The sequence below is a fragment of the Camellia sinensis genome, chromosome 1 (assembly GCF_055761805.1).
Source record: "Camellia sinensis isolate YWXY chromosome 1, ASM5576180v1, whole genome shotgun sequence".
Taxonomy (NCBI): domain Eukaryota; kingdom Viridiplantae; phylum Streptophyta; class Magnoliopsida; order Ericales; family Theaceae; genus Camellia; species Camellia sinensis.
Genome location: NC_138961.1, coordinates 25,427,754 through 25,447,530, shown reverse-complemented (window position 1 = coordinate 25,447,530; position 19,777 = coordinate 25,427,754). Strand labels below are relative to the sequence as shown.

At 37.4% G+C, this 19,777-nt stretch overlaps 1 protein-coding gene across 6 annotated transcripts; it reads right to left on the bottom strand.

Annotated features, from left to right (window-relative positions):
- Positions 1-8,453: 8,453 nt before the first annotated feature.
- On the bottom strand, positions 8,454-18,645 carry LOC114323269 (SET domain-containing protein). Of its 6 annotated transcripts, none has more exons than XM_028270831.2 (15): positions 18,408-18,645; positions 17,957-18,066; positions 16,949-17,012; positions 16,746-16,856; positions 16,501-16,560; positions 15,272-15,379; positions 14,904-14,973; positions 14,393-14,433; positions 14,184-14,264; positions 13,658-13,693; positions 12,803-12,886; positions 12,337-12,470; positions 9,612-9,700; positions 9,315-9,463; positions 8,454-8,984 (listed from the first exon to the last, which is right to left on the bottom strand). In XM_028270831.2, the coding sequence occupies exons 1-15, from the start codon at positions 18,519-18,521 to the stop codon at positions 8,835-8,837; spliced, it is 1,401 nt and encodes a 466-aa protein (XP_028126632.2). In that variant the 5' UTR covers positions 18,522-18,645; the 3' UTR covers positions 8,454-8,834. The 6 variants fall into 6 exon arrangements, with proteins under 6 accessions (XP_028126632.2, XP_028126633.2, XP_028126634.2 ...); XM_028270832.2 differs by having other exon boundaries at positions 17,899-18,066; positions 18,408-18,604; XM_028270833.2 differs by lacking the exon at positions 15,272-15,379.
- Between the last annotated feature and the right edge of the window lie 1,132 nt (positions 18,646-19,777).

Sequence of the window (19,777 nt, the reverse complement as noted above, 5' to 3'; positions counted from 1 at the left end):
CATTGTCTCCGACAACGGCAAACAATTCAACAATGCCAAGTTCAGGAAATTCTGTGCAGAGCTTCAGATCCAGCCATGTTTCTCTTCCCCAAGTCACCCCAAAGCCAATGACCAAGTTGAGGTCACCAACCGTTCTCTTCTGAAGATCATCAAAACCAAGTTGGAAGCTGCTAGGGGACTTTGGGCTGAGGAACTACCAAATGTGCTTTGAGCCTACCGTGCTACCGCTCGAACTCCCATTGGGGAGACTCCTTTTCGCTTAACATACGGCACTGAGGCGGTCATCTCAGTAGAAGTCAGTCTTCCTACCCCAAGGGTTCTACATCCGAATCCAGAGTTGACTGAAGAGCTGCGCCGGGCAAACCTAGACCTAATCAAAGAGCTCCGAGAAACCACGGCAGTCAGACGGGCCTTACACCAACAGAAAATGAAAGCTCACTACAATCGCAAAGTCCGACCAAGGGAGTTCGCCGAAGGGGACCTTGTTTTGCGAGAAGTAACTTTAGCCACCAAAAATTCGACTGAAGGCAAACTGGCAGCCAAATGGGAGGGACCTTATGTTGTGAAAGCTAGACCACATCCGGGTACTTACCGACTTCAGGACATGGAAGGCCAAGACCTCCCCCATCCTTGGAACGCTGAACATTTGAAGCACTATTTTCAATAAAAGTTGTATTTTTGTATCGTCCAAAATGTTGTATGTTCTTTTTGACAATCTATGTTCTCATTTTCTCCTCATATAGTGTAAATTTATGACCCCATGGGCTACACTTTGTATGACAGCAAGCTTATATCTCCGTTATCTGTGGTATTCCAATAACGTTTTGACTGCAGCCTCAGCCAGACTGAGCACAAAAAGCCTCAGCCAGACTGAGCATGAAGAGCTCGGCCAGACCGAGTCACTTAAAGCCTCAGCCAGACTGAGCATGAAGAGCTCAACTAGACCGAGTTACTTAAAGCCTCAGCCAGTCTGAGCACAAAAAGCCTCAGCCAGACTGAGCATGAAGAGCTCAGCTAGACCGAGTCACTTAAAGCCTCAGCCAGACTGAGCACAAAAAGCCTCAACCAGACTGAGCATGAAGAGCTTGGCCAGACCAAGTCACAAAAAGCCTCAGCCAAGCTGAGCACAAAAAGCCTCAGCCAGACTGAGCATGAAGAGCTCGGCCAGACCGAGTCACATAAAGCCTCAACCAGAATGAGCACAAAAAGCCTCAGCCAGACTGAGCATGAAGAGCTCGGCCAGACCAAGTCACAAAAAGCCTCAGCTAGGCTGAGCACAAAAAGCCTCAGACAGACTGAACATAAAGAGCTCGGCCAGACTGAGTCACTTAAAGCCTCAGCCAGGCTGAGCACGAAAAGCCTCAGCCAGGCTGAGCATGAAGAGCTTGGCCAGACCGAGTCACTTAAAGCCTCAGCTAGACTAAGCGCAAAAAGCCTCAGCTAGACTGAGCATGCAGAGCCTCGCCAGACTGAGTTACTTCAAGCCCCAGCCAGGCCGAAGCCACCATTGCGACTTCATGATCATAAACATAGTGGTCATACTTGGTCACATTCCAGTCCAACGTTTTCCAAATCAGACTCGTTCCTCGCTGGGTCAGGATCCATAAACCTCGCTCTGCATTGAACTTTTACAAGTTAAAACTCACTCTGCATTGAGTTTTTCTCACATTCACTCTGCATTGAAGTTTTACAAGTTAAAACTCACTCTGCATTGAGTTTTTCTCACATTCACTCTGCATTGAATTTTTCTTACAAGTTAAAATTCACTCTGTATTGAGTTTTTCCCACATTCACTCTGCATTGAATTTTTCTTACAAGTTAAACTTCACTTTACATTGAGTTTTCCTTACATTTTACACTTCACAATGATTTATACATAAGCCTTATACAAGTCGTCATTCTCATTCATTTCAGATGCGCAAACAAAAACAATAGCATGAAAACAAGACTCAAAATTTTATTTATTCACAAACTTGTACACAAGTTTCTTACAGTAAAAAAAAAAAAAAACACACACGCACACACATAAAACACAAAACACAAAACACAAAACAAACCCTAAGTACAGGTTTTGTTCACACCAGTCACTCCTCCTCACTTGACACAAGGTCTTCTTCTTCAATGCCCTCGTCTAGGGGGTCTGGGCCACGTCGTCTTCATCAATCCTTACACTGCTAAGGTCCAAGTCTGGGAACAGTTCTTCTGCCTTCCGCTTGAACATCTTCCAGCCACTGTCCCAGAACTCAGCCATTTCGTGTTTGTAGAAGTCCGACCGATGGAAACTCTCAATAACTTCTGCTTCAGTCCTGCCTCCAGCGGTCGTTCCCGACGGGCCCGCCCCTCCAGATACCTCCCTTGCCAAGTTGCTGGCGACCGCAGCGTCAATCGCCATCTGGAAGTCAGCAGACCCCTTGAATTACTCTACTACTGCAACGCACAGATCCGGGTATGCTGCCCTTTCAGAGGCTGCCTTGGTTTTTTCTTCCTCCAACTCCTTTTGCAATCTTGCCTTCTCCTCCATTGCCCTAGCACGCTCATCCTCCAGCTCCTTCTGCAGCCTATCAGTCTTCACATCTGCTTTATCCTTCTCTTTGATCAGCTGGGCGCGGAGTTCTTCATTGTTGATCATAGCCTCTTCAAACCTCTCGGTGGCGACCGTGCAAGCATTCTGAGCATTCCCCAGCTTCTTCTGCTCGCCAGCCAGCTGGAACTCAAGTGACACTACCTTGCGGCGTTCGTCCTCTAGCTCTAACTTGACCATAAGCAGCTCAGCATGGGCTTGAGCAGCAACATTACACTGAACGATCGCCAACACTTCCATTTTCTTCGCCTTCTCAACCTCCTGCCAACCCCTGGCACACGCGCCTCGCGCAGCCTTCTTCCAGCTTGCACTCTCCTTCTTGAAACTTGCAAGTTGGGCCTTAGCCTCCTCTGACTTGACCTTCGCAGCCGCCGCCTTTCTCAGCAGAGCCCCTGCTAAGGTGGTTACCTCCATTTTGGCAGAGCACAACCCCCTTAGCAGCTCTGCCTCATTGAACCTAGCCACCAAGCGCACGGCTGTTTCATCCACAATCCCCACAAGGCGATCTGCAGCCGCCCTGGCTGGGCCTTCTTCTCCCTCCAGTCGCCCAGACACTGCGTGAGCGTGGTAGATACCAGTCGTCAGCCTGGCCCCTTCTCCTTGGGGCGTAGGGCCCCCCTTGGGCTGCTGCTCCATCACTTCCTTAGGGTCAACTGACCCACTCTCCAATTGCATCTTGGGGTCGAGGGCGCTTATGTGCCCTTCTTCCTTTCGGACCCTTTGACTCTTCTCTCCATGTGCCTCTGGGGCAACCACCATTTCTGGAGCAGCCTCCACCCCTTTCTCCCATCTCTCCTCCACCATCAGAGTGCCCTCACCACCCACCCTGGCCTTCTTCGATCTAGACGCATCTGAGGCCCCCTCAGGGGTAACCCTCATCTTCTTCTTCTTCTTCAAGACCTCCCCCTCTTTGTTTGCCCTTTCCTTCACTAGATCAACGGGGGGCGGTCATGGCTCAAAAATGCCCAAGTCTTTTTCCCCCAGCGGCTTGCGGCGCGGTCGAATTCTTTCCCTCGTGACCGGTTTTGGTACCGGGCCTAACTACCCTTCTTTGAACTTATTGGCTTTGGCAAAAATGGTTCGGTCCTCCGCCTCTTGCGCTTTCCTTTTGGCCCCAAGCTTTGCCGATGCCAGATCCCCACCGGTCGACTGAGGGCCCAATCCTACGGCAAACAAAGCTGACGGCTGAACGAGGTCGTCCCATCTGGCGCCCTCCTTCTCCCTCCATGCCTTCACCTTCTTCACCCTCTCCTTCGCGACCGCCCCCAGCTTTGGCTCCATAGACTTGGTGGGTACTCTCCACACCGTGCGTACTCCAACTCCGCCGTTCGCGGATAGGTAGAACCACCACGGCCTCCATCCCTTAATTGATAACGGTAACCCCGCCACCAAACCCCTTCCTACCGCCGCCTGCAAAGTGACCCAAGTTTCTTGCTGGCCCGAGGCCTTATAGCAAGCAAAAAACTCGTCCACCAATATGGCCACCCCCTCGTTCACCTTCGGCCACGCACTTGCACAGGCCAGTACAATTTGCCATGCGTTGGACATTAGTTGGCTTGGCACCACTTCCAGTCGGTTGAGAACATCCACTACCACTTGTGGAAGCGGCAACCTCAACCCTTCCTTCAACGCCTCCTCATAGGGGGCAAACTCCCCCGGCCGGGTGTCGGATGGCCTTTTCGCTACTGTCGGTGACATTAACTCTATTTCTTCAGGCACCTGGTATTTTTTCCGCATACCCTCCAACTCCTCCGCCGTAATGGTTAACTTATCGGCCTTCGTATACTAGTGATCTGGCTCAGCCTGGCTAATTGGCTTCGAAGCTGCTATCATTGTCAACGGACGAGGTAAACCCGCCGGCTCCCCTAACTTCTCCACTTGCCTCTCCCTTTTATACTGTTCCGTCAGGTCAACCGCGTCATCATCCCCTAGGGGATCAACCCTTGCGGTGGTTGCTTTCTCTTGTGCCATCTGTGTCGTATATCTTCGAATAGCTTTGGATGCAGGCGCAAGAAAATTCAAGAAGTGTTGCAGGAGCGTATCGTTAGCAACGATGGAGTTTACGCTTGGAACATTTTGATGTTTTGTACAAAGATAGGTAAAGCGAATAATCCCAAAGGCCCAAGGTTTGCCCGTATTCCAAGGGTCCCTATTAAATTTCGCCAGTTTGAAAATTTTTCAAAACACCACCAAAACTGTCCTTTCAACAGTCTATAATGACCTATCGTTTCATTTCTGGCCCAACGCCTAACCTCCCTCACCACAAGATGCTGCCACGTGTACGACCACGATTCACTGCCCCATTCCCCTACCCTGTCTTTTCCACTTCAAGTCATCACGTGACGCGCCGCCTCTCTAGCCCCGCACCCTGTCACCTCACCCTTCGCAGTCGACCCTTCTTAAGGTCGGTCCCTCCACTCGGCTATCCTTCGCGGTTGGCCCTTCTCACGATCGGTCACTCCACTCGACTACCCTTCGCGGTCGGCCCTCCTCGCGATCGGTCCCTCCACTCGGCTACCCTTCGCGGTCAGCCCTCCTCGTGATCGGTCCCTCCACTCGGCTACCCTTCGCGGTCGACCCTCCTCGCAGTCGGTCCCTCCACTCGACTACCCTTCGCGGTCGACCCTCTTCATGATCGGTGCCCCCACTCGGTGACCCTTCGCGGTCGGCCCTCCTTACGGTCGATCCCTCCACTCAGCCACTTCTGGTCGGTCGTTCCTTTCCCTCGACCTTCAACCTCCATCTTCTTCATTATTCCCTTCGTTGGACTAGAGCTGTACTTGGGAATACGGGACTACTAACGTGGGTAGGTCCACAAAGGCCATAACCCACTATGAACAACCCAAGTCTACCACTTAGGGCCCAATACATAACCCAACTGATAAGGCCCAGCACCATCTGAAAGTCAACATAGCATGAAAGACCAATGATATTTAGACACGTGGCAAATAAAGGGCAAGCCACATCAGCAGACAAAGATCTGCAAAGTTATTGCCACTGCACATCGCCATTAATGCAGCCCCTCACTGCATTTATTACGACAACACCTCTCCGTCGGGACAGCACGGCCTCACCTTGAACAAGGTAAGCTACAGCATTGACTTTTGGCCAAAGCGACAGGTCGGAAGGGACAACGAAATGATTACCAAAGGATATAAGCAAACGTTGAAGACAAGAAGAAAGTTAAGCTTTTCTATCTCTAATCTATTTGCATATTCCACTCTCTCTCTAACTTGTTCGTCGGAGGGTTCGCTGGGGGACTCCCCATTCCCCATTGAACTCTTGTGCAGGTTCTCTGGTGAGCTTGGTCATTCGGACATCAGGTTTGATGAGCATGGATCAGTCCAACCTGTCCTACCATCAAAAACTGGATCATCAATTGGAGAATTCCAACACACACGGTAGAGTTTCCCATATGATTGGAGAATTCTAGAAGGTTTCAAAAAGTTTCAGAGAAATTTCGAAGGTTTTATTACATTTCAGATCAATCCATAATATTTGAAAATTTTGGAAAAAATCTAAACAAATGTAGCAAGCTCTGAAAAGTTTTAAAATATCCTAGAGAATTATAAAATGCTCCACTACTAGAATAATTTAGAAAATTCTAAAATATAATTTAAGATTTCATTTGGTAAAATTATTTTTTTTAATTTAAAATTCAAAAAATTATTAAAAAATCAAAAAATTAATAATATATACCGAAAAGTTAAAAATTCTCTTTTTTTTTATTATTTTTTACACATCTTTTCGTAAAAAATTAAAAAAAATCTCAAACATACTAAATTTTTTTTACATCATATTTTACTTAAAAAGTCAAAAAATTATCAAAAAATACATGTTCTCAAACGAATATTCTATAAGCCTCATAGTAGTCATTGGATCAAGTTGAATATTCATCTTAGAATATTCATATTCATCTACACAGGCCGTTGCAAAAAAATACTGTTTGGCAAGTTGGTTCTTGGATTTTTTTGGTTATTTTAGCCACAAAAGACAAAATAGGCTATTTTAGCCATAACAAATAAAACATCACATCCATCCCATAATCATTACATTCTTCTCTCACAAAAAAACTCAAAAAAGTCAAAAAGTCAAAAAGTCCTTCCCAAACCAAGCTTTTAAGCCCAGGCTAAAATAGCTAAAAAAGCCAAAAAGCTAAAAAGCCAGCCCACTTCCCAAACGGAGGCATAATTTTGAAAGAAAAATCTCAATTAAAAAAATCAAAAAAAAAAGTAGCTCATTGAGCACTTCCCAAGCAGAGATTATGAAACTGAAAATTTTGAAAAAAGAGATGCCTGTGCTTTTAGAGAGATAAACTTTTGACCCCTACTTTTCAGCCACTTCAATAGTTCCTCTAAGAAATCTATTCTATTATTAAATGGTAATAACAAATCCTCATAAATTTTTTCCAAATTTTTCTAAAATGATCCTAACTTTTTTAATAATTATATTATTTTTATACTTATCAATTTATAATTAAGGGTAAAATAATAAATTACAACCAATCCCACTTCTCACAATACCAACCAATCTCACCTCCCACGTTTTCAAACTGCTATGCAGTTTTAAATAGTTTCAACATCTTCCCCCCTCTCTCTTGCTATAAAATCTTCCTTTTTATTTGTCAATGATTTTTTTTTTTTTTTTTTGGAGAAATCCTATTTAATAACATTGCAATCTTATGATTCTCTTTATTCGAAATATATATCTACTGCTTATCCTACATTGTAAGTGTAGTATTGTTAATTATATTTTTATTTTCTTCAATAAAAAGTTTCATGATGTAATTAGGTTCTTTGGAGAAAAAAATATATTGATTGAGAACACTATTATGTATTTTTTTTCTTCATTAAAAAGTTTCATTGTCTGTGTTTTTGGGGGAAAAAAAAAATCAGTGCTCATAATTTTGTGTGTGTGTGTTTTTGAAAAAAAAAAAATGGGTATTTTTTGTATTTTCATTAAATTAATTTTTAGGTTCTTAATATTTATAAGTGTTTTTAATTGAACACTTTGACACCTATGTGCAATTTTTTAGAGACTTAAATAGTTTTGGATTTCTTCCTATTTCACTTTTTAAGTTATTGTTTCTTTTTGTGTATAAATTCAGTTTTTTTTATAATTTGATTTGCTTGTTTGTTTACTTTTGTGAGAACACTATTATGTTTTTTTTTTCTTCATTAAAAAGTTTCATTGTCTGTGAAAAAAAAAAAAATTCATCAGTGTTCTTAATTTTGTGTGTGTATTTTTGAAAAAAAAATCAGTGTTTTTTGTATTTTCATTAAATTAATTTTTAGGTTCTTAATTCATATTTAAGTAGGCTTCTTTAAATAATTTGGCACCATATGTGCGTGAAATTTTTTAGATTAGACTTAGACTTAAAACACTTTGGATTTTTTTTTTTTTTCCTGTTTTACTTTTTCAAGCATTTGTTTATTTTTGTGTATAAATTCAGTTTTTCAAAAATTTGGTTTGTTTGTTACTTAATTGTGTGCTTTTAAAAAATATTCAGTGTTCTTTAAAAAAAATCAGTGCTCTAAGTGCCTTGAATTTGTATTTTAGTATTTGTCTTATTATGTAATACTGTTAATTATACTTTCTCTAAAATGAAATGTTTCATTATGTTATAAAGTTATAGAAAAAAAAAAAAAATGACTTTTATTCTTCTTCTTTTTATCAAAATTTGTGTTTGTGGGTTTATTATGTTTCCAAAAAATTGATTTGTTTGTTTCCTTAATTTCGTGTATGCCTTTCTTTATAAAGATTTGTACATATTTTAATATATATATATATATATATATATATTTTATTTATCAAATATAAAATGTATTAATATCAAATGTTACATTGCATATGATGATATATATGTACATTATTTAAAAAAATGTCAATTTCATATTATAACTTTAAACGAGTTTGCACATGCATCGCGTGTGCCCGGCTGCTAGTGAAACAATAATTTTAAGAATGTCACAACATACAATGCTGACATTAGGGGCAGCAAACAAACACCACCATTTAATTCCCAAAATTGCTTTTGGGCTCATCTTTTACTTTGCAACTGATGCCCTCCAAACCCACAACCGTAAAAATTAATGCAGCATTGGTATGGCTGTTGCTTCAATGTTAGGTCATGCCATGATCTGACAGCTTGGCTGATTTCAAATGCTGATGTGCATCGGTTCCAGATGGATGCCCATATCCATCTTCTTGAACAGCTCTTGCATTCTTCAAATCAGAAGAATTATGCATCCCTCTACAATTTTGATAATGTTGTGCAGTAGTTCTTCAGCCATTCAGAAGCAGATTTAAGGACACGAAGCTCGCCAGCAAGGAGATCTCGAGCCATTTGTTTCCTCAGAGCAAATTTTTGAAACATGAAGGGAGAACTAGAAGGCTCCAATGACTGTTAACAAACAAGCAAGACAAGCAATCTTAGGCCATGTAACAAGTTGACAAAGAAACTTAGCATACTCATTCTAATCATCGGTACTTCTTGTTATCCATTCAAGACCAAATGACACCCACAGATGGGCAGAGATGATCCACAGTTTTTTTTTTTTTTTTTAGAAAGCACTTTTTGACAAATAAGAGTGCATGCAAAAGCTCTAACGTCAATATCAATTGTCATTTTGAGGCACCAAAATTAGTTGCACAAAATAATTATGAAGCAATAAGGAAAGTGGTGGTAAAACATTCTTTTACATGTAGTTTGTAACGATGTGTGCATGGTTACCTTAATAGACACATTATGTTCCTCAACTAAACGAGTAATCTTTGAAAGCAAGAACCAATGCGCTTCCATCTCTCTGGTTTTATTCTTCAAAGGATATCGAGCCAGCCTGCCATCATTTTGCACAGCTTCCATGGCCAAATCACTTAACTCTGGACATTTAAAATCAATAAAAAATTATTAATTTTTGCTGGTAAATCAAAAACGTAGAAACAAAAATAATTTGCAAACAGAAATTGTTTAAAAGAATTTCGATCTTCCAAACAGTATAAATTTCAAAGAGAATAGCACAATCTGAACCTTGAGAAGAAGTGGAACATAAAACACGAGCAAATGCACGAAGAGATTGCGGAAATCCCCTCCCTTTCCCTTTTGCAGACCTCACTTCCCTGTATGGTAATTAAGTTATCAGAAATAGAAGTAGATATTAACAAATTTATTTCGAAGCCAAGTTCCCATTTAGTTAAAGCATTGACTCATGCACATACAAGGACAGTCTATAGTAGGTAGCTCATAAAGCTTCAACCAATAATTTAAGTCAAAGTGAACTTCACAATCTCAAAAAAGAAAAATAAGGAGGCATCAGTGTAATATTAAGGACAAATTTTAAAGTGCACTAAAAATAATAGTATAATTTGGGTTCGATACCATATTTTTCTCTTTGGGTGAGGAGGATAAATTGGTTAATTCGTTCTCTTCTTAGGGGGTGGGTTGGTCTTAGGGTCTAAGCAAGGTTCTAAAAAATGGTTGCGGTCACCGTAACGGTGGCGGTGGTGCGGTTGCCGGGTGTAAAGACCGTAGCGTAATGGTTGCGATAATCGGAACCGTGAATTTCTTTATTTTTTGCACAATTTGAAAAAAACTTTCCGATACGCATATATTTTTTTTTTCCATGATCATATTTATTGGGTTTTAAAATAAATATTGATCAATTTTTGTAAATTTTTAAGTAAGATACAATATATTTTATATTTTTAAATCACTATAAACTGAGTTTATTATTTTTTATTTTAATAATTAATGACTTTATATTATACAAAAAAATCAATCACTAAATATTATATATAAAATAAATAATGACAAAAGTAAGAATAAATAGGAGCCTAAATATATATATATATATATTTTAATCAATCCAAATAGATAATGACCACACTTATTATTATTATTATTATTATTATTATTATTATTAAACAACATATAGATAGACACACACAAACAAAATGGTTGAGTAATAACATATGAATAGAATAGCATAAATCTTACAGTTTCAACAAATCAATAACATGCTCTTCATCTTTCCTCTTTTCTCTCTCTATCCCTTGCTCCTCCATCTTCCATTTTCTCTCTCTATCCCTCTTCCCCCATTTTCAGCTTTTTTTTTGTGTTTTTTCGAAAGAAGTAGTTCGAAACCATTACGTAACGGCGCGTAACAGGCCATTACGGCTGTTACGGCACCTTTACGACTGCTACGGCAGCCGCTACAGCCGACACACCTATGAATTTCAATCACACTGCAAAAGCGGCCGTAGCGAGTAGGGGTGAGCAAGAAATCCGTAAAATTCGTAATCCGATCCAGTCCAATCCAATCCGATAGGTTTGGATTAATTTTTTGAATCCGTGGTTCAGTTCCGGATTGAAGAATTAAAAATGCGTAGTCCACGGATTGGTTCCGAATTGAACCCCACGGTTCCGGATTGGAACCGATCCGGACCGTATACAAATAGTCTATATTTTTATTATACATCCGCCCCCATAGTATCTTCTCTCATTCTATATAAAATCTAAACTCAAACCTAAACCTCGTATAATATCTTCTTTTATTACTTTTGTTTTTTAGTTTTTAGTTTTAATTTGTAATGGTCTAAATACTTATGGTGAAACCACTTTTTTTATGATTGTTTGAATTCTAGAACATTATGTCGCTATTATAGAAAAACATGTTGCTATTGTAGAACTAATATAGCACAATATTTATATTTTTATAAAATTAAAGTGTTATATATATATATATATATTTGTTATTTAATTATGTGAATCCGTGGTCCTAAACCGATCCAATCCGTGTTGAAATGGATTGGTTCGGATTGGTTCCAAGATTTAAACAGATCGGATTGGTTCCGATTTTTCAGGAACCGTAGATAACGAATTGGTCCTGGTTTTATCCCAATCCGGTCCAATCCAGACCATGCTCACCCCTAGTAACGGGTGGCGATAACCACCACAACCGTTACATAACGGCGTTACGTAACGGTTGAGGCCGCTTTTTAAAACCTTGGGCTTAAGGTTTGGTTAACACAAAAAAGAGTGATATTGTGGGAAAGGGTGGAGAGTTAAGCAAGATAGGTTGTACATGTTAGCAAGGTAGTTGGGTTGTTCCATTGAGACTTCACCATTGAAGGATGTTGAGGATCCTCTCTGGAATTGGAAAAGATTGGAAGTTAGAGAAAAACATTTATCTCTGAAGGGGGAGATTTACCTTGGTTTAATCGGTCTTGTCTAGTATTCCAATTTACTATTTGTCTTTGTATAGAGAAAATTCTCCTGGCAAAGAACTTTTCCCTCTCCCATCTGTCAACCCTAGCTTGCAAAAAAAAAAAAAAAAACTAACTAGCAAGTTTATTGTTCTCAGCACAGTTCACAGCACCCAGACCAACCCTAAACTCCTCTTCTTTCTTGATTAACTACAGCCCTAAAACTCTACCCTTTTGTAACTCGCATAAGCTAATTATTTATTAGCTTCTGGTAAAACTCAATATATTCAGCCCTAAAGCAGCCATTTTACCATTGCATATATTAAATTTGGGCTTAGGTGTAGGAGAGTGTTCTATACACTTGTCAGTAACCCTTTCTTTCTTTTCTTTATGACAAAAAAAGTTACGTCTTCCCTTAATTTTTCAAAGATTGTTATTTTCTATATACTTGTTTCCATCTTAATTCAAGATAGTACAGAAAGCGCAGTACTAGATTTAATATTCAATTGTATCCTGGCTTAAGGTATTAGATTCCATGAATAAGAACCAACTTGATTGTGAAGGAATCCTGAGAAGAGCTGAAGCCGTTGACATCTTCAATGGCTGGTGTACAATGTACATGTAGGAGTTCCAACTTTTTTGCACAGAGAGGATCATGACGAGGTATATTGACCTGAATCCGAACCTGAGAGTAACTCATGTCATTTGCAAAACAAAAAGGTCACAATTTGTAATAGATAACCCTACATTTGGCCAGAAAAATAAACATCGCTCTATACATAATTCCTACGGAAGATTTTTTACTCTTTTTTTGTTTATTCCCCCTTTTAATTTAGTGCAAGGCATGATGGTTCCTATTATTTGAATATTAACCGAGTTATTGGACAGAATATCATATATTTTGATCGTCAACTGACAAGAATACTTTAAAAAAGCACTATTTAAGCTACACTACGATGTTATCTCATATAAAACTTTACCATGATGCACCTTTTCAATTTAAAACCTGAGACTAACCTCATCATAAATGTTGTAGGAAAGTGTAAACCCAAAGTCCAACAGAAGAGTGGCATTTGAAAATTTTCCATATCTTATCAAAACCTGAAGAAAATTATGGGCATACATTAATCAGATCTCAGAAGGAAAACTATAGAACCACAGAATTCACAGCCTTAGAAGACATCACTAGAGAGGATGGTAACAAAAGAAACAAATATAGATAGAATCCTCCTATTATGAAACATGAATTTTAAATCTATTATACTCAATAGTTAAGACCCTCTCTCTCTCTCTCACACAAGTAAGCTGCAAGGTGCAATAACTCATATCAAAGATGTTAAAAACCCATCTCAAGCTGAGTAATTTTTTTCATTTTTAAGGCTACCTCTGAAACAACCAGACTATATTTTTTTTTCCCGCACTTTTTGGCTGATTTAACAATTATACTCAGCGAACCATAACAATTTAGATTTTATTGTCTTAAGGCAAGGACAAAAATTTCCTAACAAAATTAGGATATTTTTATGACAGTGGTACAAACCACATATGTAGGGGGACTCGAACCCAGGGACGCTAACAAAATAAAGATATAATCACATAACACCAAAATTTTGACCAAGAGAACCATATGTATGATACTTCTTGACGAGCAGTTTCACCAACACGAGCCCCTATATGTTCCAAACGACAATTTTGCATCATCAAAAAACAAATAGCTCAAGTTTTAACATATGGAGAACTAAAAGCTATAAATAAATAAATAAATAAATAAAAATTTAATAAAAAATAAAAATAAAATAATAAAAAATCTATTGAAAGAAGATACATCATTTAGATATGAGAAGAGAAACTAATCTACTAATATGGCATTACCTGATCACCAGGGGAATAATTACGATCGGCAATAACCTGCAAAGTTAAATACATACAATTAGAATAAGAATCAAAGTGAACTTTCAATAGAACAAACTAGAAATGTACAAAATAGACTGACATTGAGCCTTTTAATTTATAGAAGGGGCATTAACCAGTGCTTTGTTTCAATTGGGAGTTCTTTAGGAGAGACCTTATCTTTAGCTTTATTTGCATGAAATGACTGTCCTCAAACTTTAAACACTTGTTTCAGATATGCTGATAACAATTCAGCATTGTTTTCAGATATGTTGATAACATAATTTGAAGGAAAACCAATCACATAAAGACAAACTGAGTTACACTCTAAACTGGGTTTACAAATGCACAATACTAGTAGAAAATGAATTCGTGGTGCAAGAATGACGCAAACAATTTAACTATATGAAAACTATAATGGTGCAAGGCAAATCAAACAGAAAGCATTCGATGCCCACTCGTTGAGTTGCAGAAAGGCAATAATATGGAGGAGGGTGGTTGGACACACCTCTGAGAGTTTTTTGTCTTCATCACTCAATACAACTTCCTCCGCGGCACCATCATGATTTAAAAAATCTGCAAATGGAATCTATGTAACATTTTACTAATCAAACAATATTAAGATCAGGAACTTGCACCCAAAAAAAAAAAAACAATTATCCTTGACATAGATGTGAAACAAACATAAATGAGAGCAGCATCATATTAATAGCATACCAGAGATACACCCCTTGTGCTTCTCCATGCCCGAGATTCAACTGAAATGTCCATAGTGAACCCATCAAAATAAGTCAAGAAATCATAATCCACACAATAACTGCAAATGAGTAAACAAAAATTTTTCTTTCTTTCTTGAAGAATTTGTAAACAGAGAACTAAGATGACAAAAGTATGCACATTATTAAACATTATTAAATCCAAAGTTTAATTTCATTCTGAACAAACTTTAACAGCACAGATATAAATTTTAAATTTCAGCATAAAACAAATATTCACATTCAAAGTATCCTATTGCCCACTGACACAAACTCATTGTGAAATTTATGCATAAAAAACCAAACCATATGATGAAAAATTAAAACACTACCAATGAAACTCAACTGAACACACAAAACATGTGGAAAGAAGCTCTATGGCTCGAATATGGGAGTCAAATGAATTTATCACATTAATTTACTGCAGGATAGAAAAATCATGGTTAGTAAATATTTTGAATGAAATTTTGTACCTAAAGCATATGCATGCCGAAAATCATCAAATGTAATGCCATCAAAAAATTCAGGGAAGTGATCAAAAGCCTGAAATCAACAAAGAAGGCTGTTTATATAATAAAGCATATGAAGATCTCCAGGCATTAGCAGTGTACAAGATTGCATCATAGTAGTAATATGAAATGTGATAAATAAGATCTGCCGGATCAGCTCAATTATTCTGTTATAAGTTAGAAGTAGAGTTGATAGAAAGAGTGTACATGAATTGCAATGCATTGCCAACAGCATTGAAGCCTCAGTACGTACACCACCAATTGGATGCATATGGAGTGGGGAAAAAATTAGTAATTAAACTTATCAATTAACCAAAATAACAAGTGCTTACTGGTTTAACTGCCAAAAAATTCTTTTCAATCTGCACATTTTTTTTAATTGTTTCCTGATATACTGAGCTTTGTCGAATCATGTCCAACTCCCTTTCGCTCCAGAATATCTACAATGAATCCAACAGCACTCATCTAAACATGCTACAAGATCTTGCGCCCTCCATAAAATGCTTATAGCTAATTCATCACATACAAGTTCAACTAATGAAATAAAATGTGAATCATAAAAATTTGGTTTAATAATGAAGAAGAAGAAACATATTGTCTAAAACTAGATGATTCTTGTCAATCATACAAAAGAACATCAACTGAAATGCTAAGCAGAATTCATTTTTGCTAGTGCCAAAGCATCAACCAATAGAGGTTGCCAGAACGCTAATGTCAGTGTACACTGAAAACGTGGGAGCACGTATCATGTAAAAATTTATGTATTTTAAGTGTTAAATAATAGTGTTGACAACTTTTAGAAAAAAAATTCCAACATATATTAGACTCCTTCAGGTATAATTCTGTCTGCTTGAGGAGTTACAGAACAGATTTATACGACCAACCCCACCATCCATCATAAATCTGGAAAGACCAATCTGAAAGGAAAAGAAAAAGAAAAAAGGGCAACCCAATGCACGAGACTCCGGCCACTACAAGTCCGAGGAGGTTCAGAAGTATGCAACCTTACAACTACATGAGAATAGGTTGTTTCCGTGTTTAGAAGTTGTGATGCCAAGATTTCAACGGACTATGGAGCAACCTCGTTGCTGCTCGGCTGCTCCAAGGGTCCACCCTCATGGAAAAATCAATCTACCAGACCTAAATGTTCATTTTAACGCAGGCCTCGTGCCTAGCAACTAATGCACCACAGCCACATTTTCATTCACCTCAGACTATAAGTAGCTTCATATCAACGCAAGACCAGGTACTTCTCCAGCTTCGAAATTTTTAATTTCCAAGACGGTACCGGGTACCCCAGCACAAGAAGGGCTACGTAGCAGTTGATCTGACTAATCATGAAACACAGAACTAAAAGCAACTAAAGACGGTAAAAAAATCATTCCCAGTGTTCTCTCATTGCTGAGTTTCATCCATTTACTCAAACACAAACATATAATTCTCTAGCCCCAAAGAGCGTGCCACTAGTGCGTATTACACCACCAACAATACTCAAAATTTGACTGACTAAATGAAATGTACGTGATCGTGACTTATTCACAACAAGAACAAAACATTTTACCGTGTTATGCAACTCTCCATGCTGCGGAAGACGGCTCATAAAAGGGGCCCATTCAGAGTGCTGCACAAAAGAACAAAGCGGAAAAGAACAAATCATTCAGCTCATCAAAAGACGCCCTATAATTATAAAATGGCAACACAAGCCCATGCACAGACAAAATCTGTGAGAATATGTCAAATATGCACAACTATCAATAATACTTGCACATCTTATTCATAAAAATATTGGAAAAAACAAAATTGTACCTGACCCATTTTTTGCTCAACTATAATTACTATAGCAAGCTTTGCAACATTGCTAACTTCGTTAGGTAACAAGGAATTAATTTCTGGGAGGAGATTATCTGGTGCTATTTGCTACATTAACATGAAAAGAAGTGTTCACTACAGATCGCAATGCTTGACGCAATTAGATGCACATATGGAAATATTAGTTGAGAATACCATACCACGTTGTAAGGAACTTTTAACATGCAATCCCCAGGTTCTATTGACTTTGAAGCTAACAATGACCTACAGTCAACACAAGAAGCCCAAAATAATACACATATTTTCCAACGTTTTCCACACCACAAGTTTATTGTGATGAAACATGAGGGATTGTCACACTAACAACAAAGCCAAAGGAAAAAAGAAGGCACCTAATTGTTAGTCACACTTTGATTTTGTGCACAGCCGGGGTACTGGAGATTTTGTGCACAAGGAAAAACTTATGGATATCAATTTTAAATTAGAATGAGAGACCTGTTTGGTTTGTAGATTTTTGGCTTAAAAAGTCAAAAAACAGAAAAGCCAAAATATCACATCATACACATCAATCAATCACTTTTTCCCTCACAACTATTTGTTCAACTAAAAAAATCATTCCAAATACACTTAACTTTTTTCACTTTATAAAAAATCCACTAAAAAACCAAGTTGCCAAATGGGCATTGAATTCTAAATCAAATCAAATACTTTCTTTCAAGAGCCTTGATTTTAAAAATGAGCATCTCCACCCAAACCTTCAAATTTTGATATATCAAACTTTATTGAAGGCTTGGGTGGCAAATTGGCATATGCCAATTTGACATTTCTTACAAGAAAGCTCTCCACCCGATATGCCAAATTTATTATTCTATTATTTTTTACACGAATAATTTCTTTTTGCCAAAAAGGTATAAACTACATAGCATGTCATGCTGAGGTTCCTGCCAAAGCCACATCACCATTTGAAGTCTTAGGTGGAGCAAAGACTTGGGGTCATTTATTACTGTTGGTGTGCCAAATGGAGTTGCTAAGATGCTGAACTGGCTGTGACTTTAAGAAGATTAAACTTCATAACAGAAAAGCAACATTTTAGAACAACAATCACCATGAAAAATGCTCATAATAACTAATTGCTTAAATATGGCTTTACAGGTTCAATGATGAAACCATTGTGGGGAGAAGGGAAGTTGGAAGAGCAATCCTAAAACCTGCCATAAGCTGATTTTCCAATCGAAAGCACTGACGAAATCTTCGTCCCGGCCTTACGCTCCAACCACGGCAGAAAATTATCACACTCTTCATCTGAAGAACATGAAACCTGAGACAATGATTCAGCAGTGCAGCTTTTTTAGCTTAAGAACTAAAACATTAAATCAATTTAAGCCACAACCCAACAAATTTCAAACCAGAACAACAAAATCCACCAACTAAAACATTCAATTTAAACCACAACCCAATAAATTTCAAACCAGAAAAACAAAATCCAACAATTTGGCAGTTGAATTTTTTTTTTTTACAGAATGGAAGGAAGGCCTCTGAGAGGCATAACAATATGTAAAAACCAATTTTAGTTTCTTCTATTTCCCTGCAATTTCACTGAAGCCAAACAGAAAAAATTGTCGATAAAATTTTGATTCTACAGTTAGAGATAGAGTGAACCTCGACTGAAGTGAATGTGGATAATTTGAGCTTGGTTATGCTTGGGCGATTGGAGAGAGTGAAGAGAGGACGATGAAGCCAACAATGATTAGCAATTCGTGTGATCGATAGCATTGCCTTGCCGAGAATGTGTAGATGCAAATTTTCGTATCTAGGGTTTCTGATCCTTGTGTGATCTCTCTGTGGTCCGCTAGGTCATGTTTGGTTTCGAAACTATTTTTTAAAAAGGAAAATTAGTGAAACATACTTGATAAAAAAATTGTGTAATTATACCGGAAAATTTTTAAAATTTCTCTGTAAATCAGATGAATTTTTTCATAAAAATTAATTTTCCCATGTCAGACTGAAGTTTCTGTATCAAATTTTTTCTGTGAAAGTATTTATTAACTATTTTAACATTATAAAAATATTATGTGTTATTTATTTTATAAAATATTAATATTAGAGATTTTAAAAAAATTCTTTTTTATAATTGTTTTTAAAAAAATAAAAATTCATCTGACAAAAATAAATATTAATAATATATTTTTAAAACATAAAATTATATAAACATGATAAGTATTTTTTATTTTTTTATCAAATTAATTTTAATATTTTTTGTAAAAACAATTTGGAAATGAATTCTAAAAATCAAATCAAATTAAAAATATTGGACAATAAAAAAACACTAGGGTTTGAGGTATAACAAAATAAAACCCTAATTTTTAATATTTTTAATTTAAATCCTACTTTTTATTTATTTTTAATCCAAATTATTCATCTATTTCCGTAACTAAAATAGATTGAAATAAATATTTTAATAATTAAACTCAAAATAAATATACATAAAATGTCTAAAATACTCATTTTATTGAGTTTAATAACATAAAATGTCTAAAATACTCATTTTATTGAATTTAATGATTAAAATATTTACTTTTCTATTACTTTTACTTAACAAAAATAAATAAATAATTTATATTGACAATAAATCAAAAAATTATGATTTAAATTAATAAAATTATAAATTCAATGCTTAGGGTTATATTTTTTTATCTATTTTTTTATCATTCCGCACAATTTAACTTAAATAAATAGATAAATTAGTTTAGATCTTCGCTTAAGCCTCCGTTTGAAAAGTGTGTTGGCTTTTTGGCTTTTCTGATTATTTTAGTCTGGGCTAAAAAGCTTGGTTTGGAAAGGACTTTTTAGTTTTTTTCACTTTTTTTGTGAGAGCAGAGTGTAATGATTATGGATTGGATGTAATGTTTTGTTTGTTGTGGCTAAAATAGCCTATTTTATCTGTTGTGGCTATTTTAGCAAAAAAACACCCAAAAAGCCTCTTCCCAAACAGAGGAAGTTATGTTATTCTCGAATGAGATAAATAAAAT